The 23,646-nt window shown below is 34.0% G+C and overlaps 1 protein-coding gene across 1 annotated transcript in view; it reads right to left on the reverse strand.

Annotated features, from left to right (window-relative positions):
* Positions 1 to 23,646, reverse strand: part of ARID4B (AT-rich interaction domain 4B) — a 126,943-nt gene that overhangs the window by 24,276 nt on the left and 79,021 nt on the right. The window contains exons 11-17 of the mRNA XM_060126875.1: positions 23,212 to 23,366; positions 19,976 to 20,048; positions 18,209 to 18,303; positions 17,056 to 17,153; positions 16,034 to 16,277; positions 15,554 to 15,729; positions 11,403 to 11,654 (exon numbers count right to left, since the gene is read on the reverse strand). Of these exons, the coding sequence (XP_059982858.1) occupies positions 11,403 to 11,654; positions 15,554 to 15,729; positions 16,034 to 16,277; positions 17,056 to 17,153; positions 18,209 to 18,303; positions 19,976 to 20,048; positions 23,212 to 23,366 (1,093 nt within the window). The remainder of the gene's footprint in view (positions 1 to 11,402; positions 11,655 to 15,553; positions 15,730 to 16,033; positions 16,278 to 17,055; positions 17,154 to 18,208; positions 18,304 to 19,975; positions 20,049 to 23,211; positions 23,367 to 23,646) is intronic.

Raw genomic sequence — 23,646 nt, forward strand, 5'->3', positions numbered from 1 at the left:
ATTTCAAAATGTAATGAAGTTCCAAGTAGCACTTTAGTTGCCTGACTAATCTTACAAGGAAAAAAAAAAAAAAACGATGATCAGAAAATAGAGATAGCTATAACTGATCATTGTATATATTTTAAAAATAGGAAATGTTCTTTCCCTTTATGTAATTACTGATTACAGTACTATTCAGGAGTTCTATTCTCTTTTCTTTTCTTTTTTGTTTTTGGCTGCAAGGCATGTGGGATTCTAGTTCCCCAACCAGGGATCAAACATGCGCCCCCTGCACTGGAAGCATGGCGTCTTGACCACTGGACCACCAAGGAAGTCCATGAGTTCTATTTTCTTTACAGAATACTTTCAAAGACCAGGAAGGAGAGAAACATAAATTCATGTGGGAAAAAAGCAAAACGATACACCCCGAAAGGCAACATTTCCTACTGACACTAAATTATATAAGAAAGAGGTCAATTTAATTTTTATTTTACTAGTGTTTGTTAATTTAAATTAAGTAATATTAGTGGGTTAAGATCTCTGATTCCCTATCAAATACCAAGAATAAAGACTTGAATGAAGGGAATTTAGTTCAGAACTACAGAAAAAGCTGCCACTGATTCTGTTTATTCTATATAAATGTAAACTTTTTATATAGTCTATTTAATATACATTAAAAGAGATTACAGCACATTTACTTTAGGCATAAGAAAATAGTCAAAGAAGATAGAAAATGGGAAAATTTAGTTCAAATTCAAATATCTTGGACACCATAGAAATCGAAATTACAGGGAAGTGGCAAACAGCAGAAAATTGCAGCTAAGAAATAGAAGACCATGAAATATTTCTCATTTCTCCTTGGGGCACCATACCAAGTACAGTATCCATTCATCCCTCAAAATACATTCTTAAAGAATATAAGAATTGGGGCTTCCCTGGTGGCGCAGTGGTTGAGAGTCCGCCTGCCGATACAGGGGACGCGGGTTCATGCCCCGGTCCGGGAAGATCCCACATGCCGCGGAGCGGCTGGGCCCATGAGCCATGGCCGCTGAGCCTGCGAGTCCGGAGCCTGTGCTCCGCAACGGGAGAGGCCACAACAGTGAGAGGCCCGCGTACCGCAAAAAAAAAAAAAAAAGAATACAAGAATTTAAAAAACAAAGTCAAATATAAATTTTTTGGTTTTAAAATGCTTCCATCCTCTGAAACATTCCCAAATACATGGACATGCTGTACTTCCCTCACAGTGGCTCTCCAATATTCTTGATTCGGCTTTAAGTACCACAAAGTGAATCAAGACATTAGAACGCATATTCTGATGGGGTCTCTCTACTGTGCAGGAACTACAAACAGCTATTTAGGGCAACAGGTATTCAAAGAAACCACGTTATTGTTAAATACCTAGATTTCTCCCCAAGGCTAGCAGGCCTATTGCTGTCAGCTCTCATGTTCTGTGATAATGTAGCTTGAAAACTAGGAGAGAAATTTAAGCTAAGTGGTTGGCCTACAAACAAAATGACCTGCACCTTTAATCCAAGCAATAGAGTTTTATGAGAATGTCTGAGGAAAATAAGGAAGTTTGGATTATTGATATAAACTATACTACCTTTAGTTGGACTTTAAATTTAGAAATTACGAACAGAAGAGAGTAATTGGCCTGTTTGTGACAAAAGGAAATACAGTTTGCCAGGGCACAAGGAAAAGAAGATTACTAAATGCTTCCATTTAAAAAAAATATCAAAAAACAAAGAAAAACAAATATCGGGACAAATATTAACAAACACTGAGTTTGAAAATGAAGACTAAGTCTGTTAATGATTAGCCCATACTTTTTCAATTCAGTTATCAATAAATTCATTGTAATTAATGCGTGGAGTCTAGACAAGTATCTTATCTGATATTTAAAGTACTAAGGAAAATATTTTCAAAGAATATACTGACTTATTTGAGAACAGTCTATTGAGATCATCTAACATTCAACTAACGGAATAAACATGAATGACCAGATGCATGAGCAACTCATTTAACTTCTAGCCGTCTGTTCCCTGACCTACCTAAAATGAAGAAGGTAGAACAGATGATCCCCCAAATTAAAAAATTATATGAAACTCCCAGACTAGAAGTCTACACAGGGCTTATTCACTCGACAGATACTTCTTAGGTACCTATCATGTGACAGGCTCTGCGCTAGGCACTGGGTAATAAATGCACCACAGCTCCTTATCGAGGAGTTTACAATTTAACAGAGAGGACCACACTAATCAGTCATTACGTAAGTAATAATACAAACCTCTGAACCATTCAAACAAAGTAGCTACATAAATATTTGAAATTTTAATGTGTCGAATTAAAATATTTATACAAAGCTAAAAGGAACCATTCAGAGACCATAGCATACTTGCTCTCACCAGAGAAAAACAGAGTTCTAAAAAGAAAACGTTTTGACTTTTTTTTGGATCTGTTGGCAAATCATCTAAGAAATCATTTAGCAACAATAAAAATGGAAAAGAACATTAGTCAACCAGACATAAGATACCAAAATGGTTACTGTGCCCACATCAGTTCAGATTTTGGTTCTGCTTAAACCTAACTAAACCACTTTCAAAGAAATATCATCAGCCATGTATTAATATAAACCCACAGAACAATTACATGCAGAATAAGGATACCGTACAAATAATTTCAACAACAAAACTGAACTGACAAAATACTTAAAAACTCATTATTTAAAATATGCATACAGATTATAAAAGATAAAATCTAATAACTAACCGTTAATATAAGTGAAATATTAACATCATTTGTATGTCGTTTTCTGTAATGGAGAGACTCATTTCATAATTGCTGAACAATATGTATTTTATATCCTGCCTATCTATAGGCAAAAAACTTAATATATGTCATAAAACTAACTTAGCTTTTAAAAACCTCACATCTAAAGTGGAAATTTAGGCCCTCTTTAGCATGGAAAGGAATTCTTTCCCCCTTAATTGAGTAAGAAAATAGGAGGGAAGAAATATGATATTGTAATAGAAAAAAAGACCAAGTCACGATGAAGAGCAGCACTAGTTATTATCAATTATAAACTTTATAAGCAGTTTAATCAATATTTACCTACTTTATGAATTTTCTATAATAATCTCAATTTACGTATTTATTTTTAATGTGAGAGAATATCTAAAGCAAAATTTATAGAGACCTACTGACTACAGTTTAATGCTTTTAGTCATGTACTTAGGATAAAACAAAGATAAAAGCATCATATTATTGAAAAAATAAAATTCTAAGCATGCTATTAACATTTCATATTTCCACTCCATACAACACTGTTAAATCCACATCAAAGAAACAGGAATGGTGTTCATTGTAATAAAGAATATAATAGTAGGATGATAAAAACATGAATATTATAGCATCATCATATTAAAGATTTGACACAAATAGCCCAAGAGAAACGTACTGTAATTATATAGATCTGTTTTCCTAGAGAATTTAACTTTGTAAAATGAAACAAAGGTGTAGGTCTTCAGGCAGAGGTAGTATCAATATATAATGTTAAGAACACGTCACAGAGCATTGTAACAGGCTTATAAAGACCACTGCAAATGGTTAACAACGCTGGCACTCATTGTATTTTGTGATGCAGACACTGACTTCTAAAAGTATCCCCAAAGTTTGTGTTATTAATATTTGATAAGCTTAGGGGATTAGTCTGTGCACATTTAGACAAACATACTGATGTAACTTGCCAATCTACAAAACTATGAAATGGAATAGGTCCAAGTTAATGCTTTACATTAAATGTACCTGTCAATCTACAAAAAATACTAAATGGAACAGGCCCAGTTAAGTAAACACGCAGAGAGAGAACAAGAGAGAGAGAAAGGAAAAAAAGGAAGAAGGAAAGAGAGAGAGGCCATTTGAGTGCAAAAATATATGAGTTTATTAATCTTCTTCACAAATGAAATTTTTATTTTCACTTGCACTGAAAAACTAACCAACTCCAAAGTCATTTTTTAAGTAAAATTATATATATATATATTTTTTGCGGTTCACGGGCCTCTCACTGTTGTGGCCTCTCCCGTTGCGGAGCACAGGCTCCGGACACACAGGCTCAGCGGCCATGGCTCACGGGCCCAGCCGCTCCGCAGCATGTAGGATCTTCCCGGACCAGGGCACGAACCCGTGTCCCCTGCATCGGCAGGCAGACTCTCAACCACTGTGCCACCAGGGAAGCCCCCGAAATTCATTTTTATGTTCCCCTTGTTCATTGCTTATAAGCTTTCGTTTAAATTTCTCTACATGTAGGACTGTCTGATACAAAGCATTTGCGTGCTGTAAAAGAATTTTTCACATGAGCAGTAACATACAGTCCTTTGACTTCCCTAGTAGTTTTTAATTTTAATGCTTTATAGCATAAACAGAAGTAAATAGGCTAGGAGACTGTGACATAAGGGTTTATGGAGACAAAAGTTTGGAGATGACAGTGAGGTATCAAGAAAAGAAGAATGGCACACAGGAGGAGCAGGAGTGTGCAAAGATAATAGGAAGACTTTGTGAAAGAGATATGGGCAATGTTCCCTTTCTCCCCTTAAAACAGGCTGACAGATATTTCCTTGGAAACCATTGTCAAATGGCCTTCATTTATAGTTCTTTAACTTTCAACTATAAAAATAAAGCAGACAACTTCCTAGATAGAGTACCTTGCTTTCCTTTCTATCATTACCAGAATAATTATTTCAAAGCATACGAGTAGAAAAACTTTGTACTCTTATCAATATTCCTAAGTCCAAAGGCATGTACAATGTAAGTATGGCAGGGAAGGAACAGGGAAATTAAGCTGAGAAAGTGACATAAAATTCTTCAAAGGAACAAAAGGAGACAGGGACTGGAAGAAAGGTCACAGGACATGAGCACTTCCAATCAGATTCATTCAAGTCTCTTACTCTCAATCCCATTTTGGCTGCTAATTAGGAGTTGGGCTCTGTATATTACCCAAAGAGGTCATTTAAAAAACTGACTACCATAATCATATATAAAAATTAACTCAAGGTGGACCAAAACTCTAAACATTAGAGTTAAAACTATAACATTCTTATAAGAAAATGGGGAAATTTTCATAACACTGGATTTGGCAATGTTTTCTAGGATACAACACAAAAAGCATGAGCAACAAAGAAAAAATAGATAAATTGGACTTTATCACAATTAAAAAGACACTATTAAGGGTGAAAGGACAATTCTGTGGGTTCACAGAATGGGAGAAAATATTTGCAAATGACATCTCTGATAAGGGATTAGTATACAGAATATATGAAGAACTCCTACAACTCTTTAACAACAACAAAAAACAACCAATTCAAAAATGGGCAAAGGGCGTGAATAGACATTTCCCCAAAAAAGATATACAAATGATCATATAAAATTAAGTACATGAAAAGATGTTCAACATCACTAGTTATTAAGGAAATGCAAATCAAAACAACAATGAGATACCCAGTAGATTAGCTATAAACACACACTTTTTTAAAAACAGAAAATGACAAGTGTTGGCAAGGATATGGAGAAATTGGAACCCTAATACAATGCTGGTAAGAATGTAAAATGGTGTAGCCTCTGTGAAAAACAGTTTGTGCCTCAAAAAGTTAAGCAAAGAGTTACCATATGTAAAATGATACAGAAGAGGTTCCAGTGAGAAAACTAAGCCACATCTGTCCCAATTCCCCACTTGTCTCTATATTCCATAGGTACCACTTTTATATACAAGTCCCCTTTTTTAGATTTTAATTTCTGCTCTACATCCATTTTGTTGCCAGAAGGTCCAATCTAGTTCAATATTCGTTTAATAGTTACCATATGACAGGCATGTACAGAACATTCTAGATGTGGTAAGGGATATTAATGGAATGAATATGAAAACTGAGGGTTTTTTTTTCATGTTTTAAAATTAAATGCACTTCCGTAATGTAATGTGGTCCCAATATAAAAAGCTTAAAACAATAGAAAAAAATTTACCCACAGTCCTACATGGAAGTTATATTCTAGGAGGTCAAATCCCTTTGGCTCCAAAAAATAATTCAGAAAAATTCAATATCAGAAAAAGTGACTCAAATCAGGACTGGAAAATCAGGAACAGAATGTAAAATAAGTTAAAATGGATACCAGAAGAATAAAAGAAGGGAACAATTAGAAGGGAGAAAACACATAAAGATAAGAAATGACAGAATGACCGAGGGGTGGTTTTCAATTTGGGAAAAGTAAAAAAGGAAAATAAACCAGAAAAGTAGCTGCAGCTGCAGCAGCCGGAACCCACGTGAAAAGTACCACAAAAGGAGTGGTCAGCTGGCTCAGGCACTAAGGTAAGGCAAGTAACAAGAGGTCAAGAAATAAGGGATGGAATTCGGCTAGATGGGGTCCCTGGTGACCCCGTTCTGGAGGCGTGGTGGAGGCGAAAGCCTTACTGGGTTGGGTTTACACAAAAAGAACAGGAGACAAACTGGATAACAAGTGTAAATAACTCTAATTGTTTTTGCTGGATGGAAGTGGAGCAAAGAAACAGCACAGTAGGGAAAGCAGGGGGAAGCTCAAATGAGATGAAAGGAATAACTGCAGGTCTATATGTGGATGGGAACGGTTTAGAACAGAGTGAGAAAATGAGAAAAAAGGGGAGAATTTCTGGGACCATATCTCTGATTTAGGCAAGAAGCTATGGCAGTTGGAAGATGGGTTTTAGATAGTAGCATGCTTGTTCACCCTAAGGCTAAAGATGAGAAGGCAGAAAACATGGCAGCAGATGTAGGTAAGAAGGTGATGTAGTGGAATTCTGTAGAAATTCTCTTATTTCAATTTTTCAATGAGGTCACCAGCTGAAAGTGAGGATGGGGGAAGAGTTCCTGGGGATTTGAGGAGATAAGAAACTGTATGAAAAAAATTGTTTCTGTAACTATGTATGGTGATGGATGTTAATTAGATTTATTGTGGTGATCCTTCTGCAATACATACAAATATCAAATCATTATGTTGCATACCTGAAACTAATATAATACTGAATGTTAATTATACCAATAAAAACTGTAATAATTAAAAATTACTCTCAAAAAAATGAAATAGTCTGAGAAAGTAGAAAGGGCATGGAAGGAGGACATATAGCGCCCACTTGAGGTTCACAGTCACGAATTTAAAATAAGACCACTCATTGTGGTGGTTTGCTTTCCTCCAGACAGGATCAGCTGCACAGGTGCAGGCAGGGAGTAGTAGGAGTGTTAGATTTCATCAGCCTTCTTGGGGTTTTGTCAAGCAGGTACTACAAAGCAACAACACAAGAGCAACAGAAGAACATGGGGGTTTAAAAAAAAAAAAGATTCTAACAAATGACTGAAGAATGCGAGCAACATAAGGAGAGGATGAGGGCAGGGGGGAGACGGGGGCTGTACATGCTGGAGAGGCTCTCCCCTCACCTGGACAATGAATTCCTTGCTAGGGACTATTTCTTTGTACCTTTAGTGCCAAGCACAGTATCTGGCTTATAGCTGTTGAACTTATGTTTGCCAAATAAAGGAAGATATTTGATAAAAAGCAGCTGAATGTTCACAAAAAATGGGATGAAACCCATTTGTTTGTGAAAGCTTTTTACTAGTTCCCACTCCACCCACTCCCTCCAAGGAGGAGCCAATTTGCTTAGAAAAATAAGGTATTTTTAAAATGAAATTCATTTTCACTTCATATAATATACTTAAGTATAATTCATCTTACTTTCAGTTTTCTATAACTTGTAACATGGACTAGAACTAACTGTTGTTAGTTATTTAAGAGCTTTACAGTTGAAATTTTAGTGTCTCTTTTCTTTTTCTTTTACTTAAGGGTGTCATTTAATGCAGTTGGGAATCTTCAGTATTAAAAAAAGTTCTCTAATCAAACTCTCAACTCCTTGATTATGGAAAGCCAAAGTAGAAATGAATGGAGAAAAATAAATCAGCATCGATATATAATAAAATATTGATGTATTTTAAATCCCATGCCAAGTAGCCTAGATAGTTCCAACACACTTGGTTGTTTTACTGAACAAGGATAGCTGTTACTGAACAAGGATAAATCCAACACACTCAAGTTTATGGCCAGTGAATTTCAAAGTAACCTCATTTTCAAACGTCAATCTCATGTTTTATGGCATGACCTAGAAGCTTGAGAGTGAAAAGGATCAATTAGCTAATGATACTAAAAACATTTATAAAATATTAACATCACTAAGAGAAATTAAAACAAATATAACAGAGAGCCTATGATTAAAAATTATTGAAGTATGACTATAATTTTTAAATGTATGGAGATATATTTTTTAAAAGACTAAAAGAGAACACACAACAGTATTAGTAGTGATCCTTTCTTTTATGTACTTTCTCATTTTTCTATATTGAATGCTACTTTTAGATGAGTTTTTAAAAATTCTGTAAAAAAGCATGTGGTGAACTAGTAAATGCTATAGCACTGGACAATCATTTTACATATGGCCACCATATCTGAAAAATTCTGTAACAATACTGTACCATTTATAAGTCATTATGTGGTTTAGGATCCAGAATTCTGGCTATTTCCCATAAATGTAATGTAAGTATGTAAAAATGTCTTTTTTTCCCATTGTAGTAAGTAAAAAACAATTGGCCCAAATGCTATCTTGTGTAACAAAAAAATTAAGATTTTCAGTTGTGAAATAAGGGTATAAATGAAAATTAATGTAAAGGTTTAGACAGCACTTTAGAAAAAAAGGAAAAATGTAGAAATTACAAGAAAAACAGTATTTTTCTAAGAAAGATATTATTTTCTTTAAGAAAAACCTGCTTGATGGAAAATGTTTCAGATCAAACAAAATTCAAACATCTCCATACAAAATTTCCAATATGCTGTTGTAATAAACAACTGCCAATAAAGATAAAACTATTTTTATGAAACTTCATGCATATATCTTCATTTCTAATTGCACATCTCAAGTGTAAATTCAGAGATCAAGCTGAAGATCCCCAAAATAATAGGAAAACAGTTGTAGAGCTGATGAGGATTTGCTGAGGTCCTCACTAGATTAGCTTCAGACATGAAGGAGGAGCAAAAATCATAATTATTGCTTATTCATCAATAAGACAGACTCTTTGGTTATTAATCCAGAGAGAAATAGGAATACTGTTATGTTGACTACAAGAAAATTAACTGCTTCATCTACTGAAGGACAATTGTTTTCTCTATGATGCTGGAGTCTGTAGAGATCCACCCTACAGGTCTTCATCAAGACGGTAAGTTTTCTTCTTTTGAACGTTCATACCATACAAACGTGTGAGTCGTCAGAAGTAGATGGCATCCTTCTCGTTAACACAAGCATGTCTTGTTGAACTAGGTCTTGTTTTTCTTTTCTATATTATTAAAAACTTGAATGCCTCAATTTAAAATCCTTCCTTACCCTACCCAACTCCCGTATCAATTTCAAAGCTCAAGTAACTGAACATTCTTTTTACCCTCTAAAATCCAAGTGCTCCTAGGACAGGATTACGCTTTCCTTTAGTAAATCTTTTCTTAACAAAACAAAGTTGCATCTTAATTGCAGAATAATTTTATGAATGTCTCAATTCTTATATCTACTAAGCCCCTTCTGTTTAATGAGATAATTAACAGAAAATAATCAAGCCCTCATTACAGTGAAATTTGAGAAGGCCTAAATTCTATCCATTTGTCACAGAATTTAAAGCATTTTATAAAGGCCACGAAGAAAACTGCCTCATTACATAAACTAGCAAAATAACCAGAAGAAAAGAACTGAAAAAAAGAGGTAAAAGATGATGCAGCTCAGATTATCTATCTTGTGGGCATTACTCAGTAATTATTAATTTTTGCTGATTCAATTTTTCCTTCCTAACTTTAAACTAACATGTTCAACATTTACATTTACATCCTACGCCAAAGTGGAACTCCCTCTACATTTATATTTAATAAGATCATTTAGTAAAATCAAAATGATTAAACATCAAAAACAGGAAAATATTCTGATAACAGCTCTATCTGAGATCTCCTTTGTATCCTTTGAACATGATCATTAATAGTCAGCCCTTCAGGTGAGGAAAATCATGCACCACAGGGGCAGCGCAAGAACCAACAGCCAAAAGGATAAATTACACACGATGTTGAAAGAGGTATCTGGAAAGCTTATATTTCAGCAGGACAATACTGATGATAGGCATTCTTAAAATCCAAAACTTTGTTAACCTTCTTCGTAGAAATAATAAAGAAAAAGTCCCAAACAAAACTGCTAAACATTTCCTTATGACTTAAGCTTCAGAATGGATCAGAATTGCACTTCTCTCAAATTAAGAAAGGTAATCAGAAGATCATGCTTCTAGATAGAGCTTCCTATTGCTGCAGAAGGACAACACAAATTGTACTTTTAAGAAACAGAGAGTGTACTTTTTTTAAGAAACAGAATTTGCAATGATGTTTTCTTAAAAACTTCCCAAACCACAGAATACAATTTAAATATAAAGTATGAGAACTGTATTCCTCCTTGAAGAAGACACTAGGTACACCGTGAAACTACCACTGAAAACTTCGATGGTTACCTTTTCAAGGGCTACAACTCTATCACAGGCTACTTCAAATATATCAAACATTCCAAAATAAACAAGGTTTTTCTTAAAAGATATCAAAATGCTCAGATCCCAAAACTGGCTTGCCAACTTTGGATAAAATTCAAACAAAATTTCTTTGGATAAACCAAAGCAAACTTGTACAAGAAGAAAATTCAGTCTCGCCTTTCAGTTCCCTAGGTGAGTAGCAGTCGGATCGTGCACTCTATTTCAGTCAAGCAGACTTGCTCATAACACTTCAACGATACTGTTTCAAACATAAAAATTAATTTCGGAGGCTTGTGAACAAGGCTGTAATGCAAGAGCTGTTAATGAGGAGATAAGGCTTTCTTGAAATAGCTAAAGCTTCCTAAGAAATCACAACTTTAAAATCCCTGCCTACTAAAGGAAAGAAACAAGATTACAAAGAAGAGGTTACTGCAGCAAGTTGGCTGAAAATGCAAGAGAGTAAGAAGCCTGATAACTGGCTTGTAGATGTCAAGAAGCTCAAAGCCCTTTTACCTTTTAAAGAAATTTTTCTATCATTTCACTAATAATGTTGCCTCTATTAATCTACATGCATAACATAAAAATCAGCTACATAGACTTCAGTTTCCAGACACTAAGGATACCTTTGAACTACTGAAACCAACAAGTAGGAAGTCACTGAGCGAGGCACTTACTTGCCAAAACTACATGTTTTTTGTGTGGTATACTGTGCCCTCAATTAGAATACTAATAAATCTGTAATTCGTTAAATATTAAAATAGGAAATTATTTTACAAGTGTTTTTAGGTAGTAATCACTAGCTAAAACTCAAGTTACCTCACATTCCATCCGCAGTAATGCACCAAGTAAAGGACCTCTCCACCTTCGACATCAGAATCTTTAATACTAGCTTCATACATTTTTTGATTTTTCCCTCGTCCATACCGCACTTGGACTTTCATGCCTGGTGGATAGCACTCAAACTCCTCTTCCGCACTGTTGTCGTCCTCCTCTTCCTCCTCTTCCTCCTCCTCCTCCTCCTCTTCTGCTTCTTCATCATCTTCATCTTCCTCTTTATTCGTTTCATCTCTTGAAAGGTTTAAAAAATTGCAGTTAATAAAAGACACTTCATAAGCTTTTCAGTTCCAAACCACATAAAATGATAAAAATCGTGGCTGTGATTGTTCCGGGAACAGCAGGTTCCAAGTGTATGATATTCTCTGAGTTTCAATTTAATATGAAAAACTAAAACTGTGCAGGATGACCATGGATGGTTACAGAAAGATACATTCAGAGAAAATGAAAATGGAAAAGTAGTGCATTAAAAGAAAATGTCCAACAGCCAGAAGAATAGAAGTTGTGTTGAATAGCAAGAAACTAGTAAGGTCGAATGTAACATTTTTCTCATGTTTTATTGTAAAAGTGTTTTACATCTCAGTTGACAAAAACAAAAATCATCACACCTTATAGCCATTTTCTGACTAAAAATTATTTTTCATTCAAATATTTCCAACCTCAGGATGTTTAAACAAAACTTTTTACTAGCCAAATGGCTAGTCTTAATAACTTTAAAATAATTCCAACTAAATTTTCAAAAGTTATACTAAATGAAATATTACTTTACCTTTCACAGGAATATCCTACTAACTTCATGTTACTATCCCATCAGGTTTTTTCTTTCTATTCCTCTAAACTTCAACACAATTTCTGCTCTCTTTAACACATATTTACTGCAAGTCCTCTTCTACCAATTCTCTCAACTTTAAAGTTCTGAAGAAATAGGTATATGAGAGGCCAATTCCAAATAATATGAAACTAAAAGTCATTTGCATTCTAGAAGCAGCAATGCAAACCATTCTGGTCTTTTCAATACCATGCACCTTCTAAAGCTGAGCATTCATATTCATTTTATATTAGCCACAAATCTGTATTCAACAAATTGGAGAAAATCTTAAATCATAAATCCTTCCAGGCACTAGATTTACCAAAAAAAAATAAATTTCAATAGGAAACTCTGGACTATATTTAGTTTTAATTTGCTCTGCAATATGTCTATACTTATTACAACAGTTTTCTCTCAAAAAGAATCCATCACTTTACAGCTGACAAATGAATAAATGTCATAAAACAGAACCACAAGACAACTTAAGTAATTAAGCTTTAAAAGTTAATGGCTATTAATATTTATATAAAATGTCTTCCTCCACTGATAACTTTAGTTTTATATTCTTATATGCTAAAGTACCAAACGAGCCAATCTTCTCTGAAATACATCATAAAGTCTACAAAGATCCTTAAGAATTAATCCTAGTTTAAAGACTCATTTACAGTCAAATAAATAGGTACTTAAAAAATTAAATGAATCTAGCTGTAATCTGAGATAAAAAATATGAACTCTGTTACTGAAAATATATTAACATTTCTATAATGAAGAAAAACTTATTAGTAAGGCTAAAATATCTGAGAAATTATCAGAAAGGGTGTTACGGATGATAAACTATTATTAACAACTTTAAGTAAATGATTTATATATACTATATATGTAGTATACACATATAAAATTAAAACAGTTAAGACTTTTTTTTGAAAGAACACTACTTGTTTAAATCATAAAAGTATATCCCTGCGCATCAGGGAGAAAAGGAAGTGTATTCTGGTGGCTACAACAGAGATTGATTATGTACCGGAGATTTATCATGCACCTCAGAATCATCATAAAAGAGATAAAAAATATATGAGAGATAAAAAGTCTAAAATTTTTAAAACGAAAACTAACTCTAAACTGTATCTTACATTATATAATGCACTGAGCACAACTGGTAAATGCCAATGATAGCAAGCACAACCTGACTTAAAGTGGTAGCCAGGACAATCCTTTATTTAATCTGGAATAAAAACCTAATATTCCGTATTAATTTTCAAAAGCAGTCAAAAATTAAAAATTCTCATTTAATGTCAACCTCAGATGCAAAGCAAACAGGAATCACTCAACTAATACACTGAATTATAGAGAAGCAAACAACACAATTACTGGTTATCAGCCAAAGCAAATACTCTCCTCCTCCTCCTCTTAGTGGCAAAATCAGAGGTAAATGCACTAAACTAAACAGAACACAAAATGCCAAGAAAGAGAGCCTTTCAAAGTATAAAATACAGCCAGTACACGGGTTAAAAAAATTAAGTTGATGTATATATTACACACACATACATACACACAAACACACGCATGCACGCCCCATTAGTTAGCTTTTAGAGAACTACAGATTGGGAAACCAAATGTATCGACCAGGAACTTTTCATCCGAACTCACAAAGAAATATCAAATTTCCCAAGTTTGATGTCATATTCCTTATTTACAATGGAACAAATTAAAAACAAAAAAACTACTTTGGTTTATTAGTACCTATTATGGGCCAGGCGCTGAACCAGACATTTTACATAAATGAAATGATTTACTCCCCCACACCTGGACTACGAGGGAAGGACACTGAAAGTTCTCGGTAGCAGCTAATTACTTAGAGAAAGTTTATATACTAGAAATATACTTATACATTAATTCTTTATAATTATAAAAGTTTCTATTGCACTTATCTAATAAAATTCAGAGATCAGTTTTGGACATTTCTAACCGATAAAGCTTCTAAAGAACCCATAACGCTTCTAAAGCAGTCACAACAGGAAAATTTCAGTTTGTTGTATGATACATTTATAAATATCTGTGGTAAATAAAAAGGCCATATAGTTGAAAGATTTTTAAAAATCTGCAAAATATAGTTTATACCATAAAAGAAGCTGAAGTACCACCTTGAAAATTTAAGATAACTATTAGTAACAGAGAAAATACAGGCTAATCACAGGGCTTTCCACACAGTAGATGCTCTGGAAATGTCTACGTATTTAAAAATTCAGCAAAAAGCTGAATCCTTACGAAATTTCTTAATAGTTAAAACAGTCTCCAAGTAGCAGCAAGAGTACTTCAAATATACATTTAACACACACGGAAATATAGCCACGTAAAATGAACAAACACTTATACTATATTCATCTAAACCCAGTTTTGTTTCGTTTTTTCATGTATATTTGCATGTTGTGGCCAAAATTTCAGAAGAACACTAAAATGAGCAGAGATTTTAGGCAAAGAGCTGAATACTTACTAAGTTTCTTAATAGTTGAAATAATTTCCAATATCAGTAAGGAGTACTTGAAATACACATTTGTACACACAGATATACATATTACAAAGTATAATAAACACCTTTTACTATATTCATCTAAGCATGGTTTTTCCTCTTCCCTGCTTGTCTGCATGCTGTGGCCAAATTTCAGAAAAATACGAAAATGATCAAAAAAATATTTGGTTGTACTTATTTAAAAGAACCACTAACAATGGGAATATTTAGGTTTTATAAACCTCAGACACAAAATCAGATGCCAAAGATCACCTATAAAATCCAGGGGTCCACTGTCAGTACAGAGATTACATTGCTAGATAATTCATTATCCCAAACTGACCAAAACAAGTAAATGCTACTATCACATAAAACACAACATAACAATTCTGGCTTTTTAAAAACTAATTACTAGCACTTTTCCATTCTTATTTTTTGCTTAAAAAATGGTTACAATTCTCCAAATCTAGAGCCAACATACCATCTACAAAACACTGGAGAAGGCCATCTTCCCAAATTTATATTATCTGGTTATCCGGCAGAGGTTAAGGCAGTAAGAAGTGCTTTTCTCTAGCTCAAAATTTCATAAATTTCCATGATGAGAGCAAGAATAATGGATCAAAAATATGATCTTTTGCTACAAATTTGCATTAGTAGGGTCTCTGAAGGAGGCAAATACTATTTACATAATAAATGCAAATTTAAATCACTCATTTATTTTGTCAAATTTAGATTCATACATACACACACACATACAAAGAGCAAATTGTAAGAATTCATTCAGCCAAAATGCATCTTAACCAAAAACAAATTTCTTACCCAGATTTTGCTTTTTCTTCTTCAGCTTCTACCTTTATGCTGAGGGATTCATCTACCCCAGTTGTCTCATCATCTTTATCTTCCAGATTTTCATTTTCTTCTGTTTTTTTCACATTAACCTCTTTTTCCTGATCAGACTGTGTAGGTATAGATTCTGATAAATTCTTTTTACTTCCCTAGAAAAAGATCAGAGGAACTATACCAACAAAAGTAAAAATTGTCAACCTCATTCCATTATCTAATTGTTAGCAAAAGGAGGTACCAACGAATACTAACATTGAGAAAGTTATTTTAAGAAACTCCTAAAACACTAGGCAAAAATAGCTAACAGCTATTTTAAACACAAAAATAGCACTTAATGAGGAAAGTGCATGAACAATAAAGTATAAAATTATATAATAAATTAACTATGTAATCTTTACAGAGGATGTAGAAAATGCACCAAAGAAGGCAAAGGACTATCAACAGTATCCTATTTACCAGAGAGGGCTGAATATTTTCCTTTCTTTCAGTACCCTCTTCAGTAGGCTTTTCTTCTTTCGGTATTACATTCTCCTCCTCTTCAATCTTTATTTCTTTGATTTCTGGTTCATTTTCTTCCTTAACTTTTATTTCTTTTACATTTTCACACTCCTTACAAGGCTTGTTAACAACTTTCTCTGGCAATGCCATCTGAAATTCAATATTGGCCGACCTACAGTACTCCTCAAAACCATATAAGTATCTGGAAATATGAAAAGATGTTACATTTGGGAAAACATTTTGAAATGTTATTGTAGAGTTGTAGTTCTTAAAACATGTGTTCATTTCTCCTGTTTAAGTGCTCAGATATTGAGCTATGTTAATATTCAAATTTATTCTAGTTTAGTTCTTCCCAATCTTTTTTACTCAAACATAAACATTTTTCAAAGAAAAATAAATTCATTAAAAAAAGATGCTAAAAGTGAAAAGACAGTCATCCTCTTAAATGTAGTAATTGTAACAACAGTAGCTATTAGAAGAATTAGTAATAGCATCTATTTGTTGAGCACTTCTTATATGCCAGGCACTGGACCTCTGAGTGCATGTAAAATTTCATTAACTCATCAGAGTAATCCTATGAGGCGAATAGTATCATCTCATTTAAAAAAAAGAGGAAATTGAGGCTTGAGAGAACAAATAAATGGTCCAAGGGCACAAAAAGCAAATAACCGGCAGAACCAGGACTCGAACCTGGGTTTATTTGACTTTAAAACTTTGGCATTAAACAAAAAACTTTGGCATTTTAACTTCTACACATACTTTCCAAATTTACTTGGCCACAAAAACTTTCTTCACAGACACTCTCACAGATCTAGTATTCATGGAATACACTCTAGAAAACGCTATTATAGAGTGATTACTCTAGTAAAACTTTCTTGATTTCTTCTTAGAAGAAATTACTAGCCTCAGTTATATGGTAAATTCCATCCTGCTTTCTAGGTAAAATATTGAATATAGCTATATCAAGTACACCTACTTACTTTTTATAAGCACATTTAACATTGTATCCTGCCGCTGAATTTAAGACAGGGATTCCAAGATCTTGGTAGACTTGTTTCCAAACAGCTCCACTTTCAATCTAACAGACAAAGTGAAATGAAAACTCCCAAATTAAAAGGTGGGAATGCGATAAAAGTTTGATAAATAATATATGTGTGTGTGTGTGTGTGTGTGTGTGTGTGTGTGTGTGTGTACACGAATATTCCTATATTTCTTGGTTCCAGTCTCAAGGAATGAAAAATATCAATCTTGATAAATTCTAAATCAAAAATCTGGTTTACAACAACGTTTTCAAGTTAAGTTTTGGTATTCTAACAAATCTCAGAATTACAAATGTTGAAATACTAGGCCATCTGACTTTTTTTTTTTTGGCCACGTAGCACAGCATGCAGGATCCCACTTCCCCAACCAGGGATCGAACCCGCGCCCCCTGCAATGGAAGCACGGAGTCTTAACCACTAGACTGCCAAGCAGTCCCCATTTGACTTTTAAAGAAACCCTGCTATATATAATAAATAAGAAAACATCCACATTCCTAAATCAAAATCTTAATGAAAAGACAGAGATAAAAAGTTTTAATGATGTATGATTTCCCATAAAATATATAAGCTAATAAATCAAAGCAATTTTATGAATCTTAGTAATGCAGAATACTTTTTTTTCCTCCAGAAGAGTTGTAACTGGATGGGCACCATACATCACGGCAACCTTAAGATAATTTCTTCAGTTCAATGAAGATCTTCTGCATATATATGCAAATAATATGTTTTCTACATATATAAGGCACAGTGATAGAGATTAAGGATATAAAGAATATTAAGACAGATCCCTGCTCTCAATGACGTTATAGTCTAATGGAAAAGAGACAGAGAAAGAATTTCCACTAATATGGCTGTTTTATAACTCAGGTAGTTTATGAAAGTTTGACAAATTTAACAGTAAATCAGAAAGCTCATTTTTGAAAATTTTTAATTAAATTTAAATTTGGACTGAGGAAGCTAGCTGTTTCTAACTTGTACCCTCCATTTTCTTTTCCTTTTATTCTTAGGTTTTTATTAATAAACAATTTTAGATAATTTTTAGATGAGAAAACATGTATGAAAAACATGTTTCACTTTTGATCGTAATACTTACATTATCAAATCCTCCAAGTTTGTGTACAAGTCTGAATAACTTAAAGAGATTCAAATTTCGATATCCAAGTACAGGTCGCTTGTTAATGGGTGTGCCTATTAAAGGAAACACGAAATCTATTAGAACCATGCTACATTTTTAACTTAAACTCTGAAAAGATTCAAACATTACCCCAAATATACATAGTGCAAAGTGTGTATATATGAGAAAAAAAATCCCTTGTTAATCAAAAACATGATACCTACTACTTAAACCCATTTCATTAAAAATTTTTTTCCTATATCATATGTTTGAAACCTTATTTATATGATTTCATTCAACTTTCATTCCCCTGATGAGCAAAAGAATAAATACTAAATGAAGCAAAATAAAATACCAACAAAAATTTTTAAAAATCAGGGTAACAAGGTTTGGTAGAACTGAAAAAAGTGTTGAGATAATTGATGGGCAACTGCGTCACAATGAGAGTTATCTTTATGATACTTCCTTTGTATTTTACTAATTTTCTACTATTCTAAAGAATAATTCTAGAATAAAGCTATAGTGTTGTTTATTCTAACATGTGAAAATGAAGAAGGACACTAAAACTATCAAACTGTTAGGATGTGGTAGAGAAAACAACAGGATAGAGATACACAACTTACTGCCCTTTCCAAAAAACATATGACTGGCATAATCACATTTTTCACTCTTTTCTAGTATTAGATTTTATTCATTTTCTTCACTTTTTTATTTACCTTACACATAAAAGCTTAAGAAATAGCCTGCCTTCACAGGCCAAGCCTCCATTCATACAAATAAATAATATAGGAATCAAGGACATTTTATATTGAAGAATAAAAAGATACCCACATTGTAGTAGCCACTATGATTTATGAGAGCAAAAAGAAGACCAAGTCAGCTTCTACTCATCAACAATACAAAACTGGATTAAAAAAACATTAATTCACAGAGCACAGTAGCACTTTCAAGTATTATTCATTCATTTTGTCCTTCTCCTCAAGCTAGAAAGCTTTCTGCCTCTCACCACTCCTTTTCTAGCATCTTCCCAAGAAAGGAGAAACTATACTCTGAACAGCAGATAAGCAAGAGAGTAACAGGGCCATAGTTATTGGTGGACTAGGTCATCATTGCAAATTAAAAGTTATTGTTAGGTACCCATTCCTCTTTCCCCCAATGCTCATATTTCTTAAACCACAAAAGCAGATTTGATAAGTTAAGCCCAGGCTCACCTTGATACTTGGTCACCTTTCTCTATGGATGGTTTAATTCTGTTCTTAGTTCTATGTGGCTGGGTTATAAGAAGACTTATAAGGCCCATCTTAGAATGTATGCTCGCTCGCTCTCTCTCTCTCACTCACTCACATACACAAACACATACACATGCAGGAAATAGCAAACAGTGATTTTAGAGAAGAGGCTTTTCTACAGGCATGTATGTAGGCTCAAATAAAATGGTACTCTGATACCCATTCTGCTACTGTTTCCTAGTGTAAGAGTTCTTTGGCGGGGGGGTGGTCCCATAAATGGGTGGGGGGACAGAATACAGTAATTTATGGGTCCATGGCCATAATATCCATCAAAATACTGTCAAATTCCACATTCCACTTCCTATGTGACAGACACCGTGCTAGGATGCTGGTGATTGGAAATCAAACAGATAGCCATGATTACCAGTGACATGCAGCTTAATAAACAGAATTCTTATTTTAAGATATTAATTATCTAATACCTACATTAATGATGAATAAAAGAAAAAACACTCACCTCTATCTTCCATAAATTTGTACAACTGTTGAAGAAAGTTCTCCCTTTCCTCTGGAAATGGTTCTATTTCTTCCTAATTTTAGTCACAGAAGAATAGAATATTATTTTCCTCAGTTAAGCATTTTACTAACACAAGTAGATTTCCTACCAACAGCAAAGACTAATACTGGAATATTTCAAAGGCTTTTTACCAAATTAAAATTATTTCTTAACACTAAGCTATTCAAAACCAGAAAGCCTAGACATTTCATGCTTTACAGAGAAATATGTCCTAAAAGATTATCTCAATAGTGACAGTTCCAAATGTAAATGCTCATATAAATAATGAGACCAGCAAAATGATTCATGAACTTTTTACCAGATCAGAGATCTAGTCCTTCATAGGACTAGGTCATAGGCTCAAGAAGACCTACTCTCACTTATATTAAACTGGGTCAGGGTTTACCATCAAAACTAACTCTATTATTGCTCCTCAAAGAACTGAACAAGTGTGGGTCCCATTAACTGCGACTATAATTATCCTTCATTATATATGGCCCCACTGTATAGTGCTTCGAGCTTATAAAATCAGTAAAGTGGGGAACAAACTTGATCTACAATACCTGAAGATTCAGACTTAGGGAAATCTTCAAGTAATAAAATAGTTCCCCGATTTATCAATTACAAGGGAGGGACTAGCTTCTTGCTGCTGTGGCCAGGGGCTGTGGCAGTAGGGAGCTGGTCCTGAAGCAACCTGCAAGGAGCAGGGTAGTAGGTGAGATGGAGGAACTCATCAATTCAGTGACTATCAAGCCATTCAACAATATTTAATGAGCACCGGTAAGTGTAGGCACTATGCAAGGTGCTGAGTCAAATAAAAGAGAAAAAAGCAATGGCACCTGCCATTACAGAACATGATCAGGAGTAACTGCAGAGGAAGTGATTCAAAATATACACCTAGGCTTTACAGTTACTCTGGCTGAAACAAATGTACTACTAATAGTAAAAGTCAGGAGCATACTTTTCAACTGGTAGTCTAAATAAATCATTTGAATTTTAAAAATCATGAGGCTAAAGCCACTGTTTGAGTGAGATTTGCCTCTTTATTTTATAAGCTAGCAGAAAAAAGGAAGGAAGTTAAAACAACAAAAACTCATGTTGATAAACTATTGTGCTTGCTAATTGGGAAGAAAAGAATCAATGACAATTATTAGTTTGCTCAGGATGAATCTGTATTTCTCAACTTAAACATGGTCCACATACACTGGATTGTGGTAAGGTAGTCACATATAAGTCTAAGGAAATCTGTTTTCTAGATATTATCTTAAATGCCCCCAAGGTACAATATTTGACTTAAACTGTCAAATGTATTCCTGTTGCAACAAAATTTAAGTGAAGTTTGTATTTAACTTAAAAAAAAAGTTTAAACTGGAAACCAGATCTGCTTTTATAAAAACATTTGTAAAACATAAATCTAAGTGACAGAAGTTTTGGTAACTAATACTTACTGATCATCTGTTACACGTTACACACCATGACAGACAGACTACAAGTAAGACAGAGTCCCTACCACTGAGGAGCTTACAGATTAGTAGGAGAGAAAACAAATAGAAAAATAAATATATGTACATATGTATGTACATGTATATATGTAGGCAAAAATTTCTACAAGGAATAGTAGTAGTTTAGATTAGCAAATCGAGTGATTAACTTTTCCTAAGGTGAGGAAGGTGATAGTTCTCAGAGGGTTTCCCTTTACAGAGGGGACATGTCAGTAGGATTTAAAAAACCGAACAGGACTGTGTCAGGCTGACGGGGGGAGGGCACTGTAGGCAGAGGTATTGGTTTGTGCAGAGGTGAGTAGAAACGAGGTATGTAATTTGATGTTGCTGCAACATAATGTTCATAAGTAGAAGGGTAGGGAGTTAGTTCCCTGGCGGTCCAGTAGAATTCACTTCTGTGGCCTGGGTTCAATCCCTGATCAGGGAACTAAGATCCCGCAAGATGCACCATGCAGCAACCCCCCCTCCCCGCCCCCCCAAAAGTAGGAGGGTATACCAAGAGAAGTGATATAAAAAAAGGCAGGGGTGGGACTACAAAGGGAGGTTCTAAAAGTGAAGCTTGACTTTCAGAGTGATAAGAAGCAACTGCAGAGGTTTTAAGCAAGGAACTGATGGCTCCGAGCATTTTAAATAGAAGGCAGTGGGGAAGGAGACTGAAGCCTGCAAAACTTTTACACTACACACTGTCATAGATCACTATATTATAAAACATAAACTCTAAGACAATCCTATTTCATTACTAGTTGCTTACTACAGTTAAATGGCAAAATTTTATAACTTACCTAAAATATTACATATTAACTTATCTTTGTTTCCTAAAAACATTAAATACAATTCACTTCATGGTCATGTATTGCAGCTTCACTATCTGCACCATTACCCCAATAACTTTGATAAAGTTGTCCAAGAAACCATTAAAAAGCACAGTGGTGCAATGTCACTAGTAATATTATGAGCATCTTTTCCCGGTACTTGTCATTGCTAGACCTAAAGTAACAGCTACAATAAAATATAAATTTAGCTCCTTGATCCATATAAATTGACAGATGTCTTATTTATGATCTAATTAGAACTATCTACCCAATTGTATTAGATAAAGTCATATAAGATTCTCTGAATTAAAGAGATATTAATCTTTACTTTTTTTGCTATTTATTCCTTTAATACTAGATGGAAGACATATTTTATATTTTACTAGGTATTTTAATAAAATATGCAGATGTAAACATACTATGAGGTGACAGCTGTCTACATGATGGTAAAACGCATATGAAAGTAGAGTTTTCCTATATTAGGTAGGGATTTCCTTAACCATCTGATAAAAAGCACAGCAAGATTAAGAAACTTTTTCCCTTTTTATTTTTTTAATTGAAGTATAGATGACATACAATATTATATTAATTTCAGGTGTACAACATATTGATTTGACACATACATTATGGACTGAAGATTAAGAAATATTTTTGAGGTTACTGAGATAACTATACTTAATATTTTTAATTTCACAAGACCATATTTCTGTTTTAAGGTAAGCAAGCAAACTACTTGATTATGATGAATATCACAAGTACAACTGTATTATGAAATACTTCTAATGTTAAAAATATTTAAGTGATTAATGACTTTAGCCAAATCCCAACTCACCAAGGAAACATGTGTCCTTCATTTGAAAAGGCATCAACTATGTTTACTCACCTCCTCTTCACTGCTGTTGTCCTCCTTTGCTTTTTCATCATCTTCCTCCTCCTCTTCTTCCTCTGCTTCACTGCTAGAACTATCTTCTTTCAACTCAGTCTTCCAGTTAGCAGGAATAGTTCTACTTTTGTGAAACTCAAGTGCCTGATCAAAGGCTGGAAAGAGACCATAAACTATATCAACTGGAGAAATTAAGAAAACTGATTTGTCTAAAAATACTAATAGGATAAAGAAATAAAAAACTATTGTGCTGCCACCACTGACATTTATGAAGTGTTTGCTATGAGCCAGGCGCTATGCTAACTGCTTTTCCATGCAGCAACTCATTTAATCTTAACAGTCTTAGGCATTAGGCACCCATTTTATAGATGGCAAAACTGCTACCATTTTTTTTTTTTTTTTTTTTTGCGGTACGCCTCAAAGAGAGGCCATGGC

Source organism: Lagenorhynchus albirostris, chromosome 16, assembly GCF_949774975.1.
Source record: "Lagenorhynchus albirostris chromosome 16, mLagAlb1.1, whole genome shotgun sequence".
Classification (NCBI taxonomy): Eukaryota; Metazoa; Chordata; class Mammalia; order Artiodactyla; family Delphinidae; genus Lagenorhynchus; species Lagenorhynchus albirostris.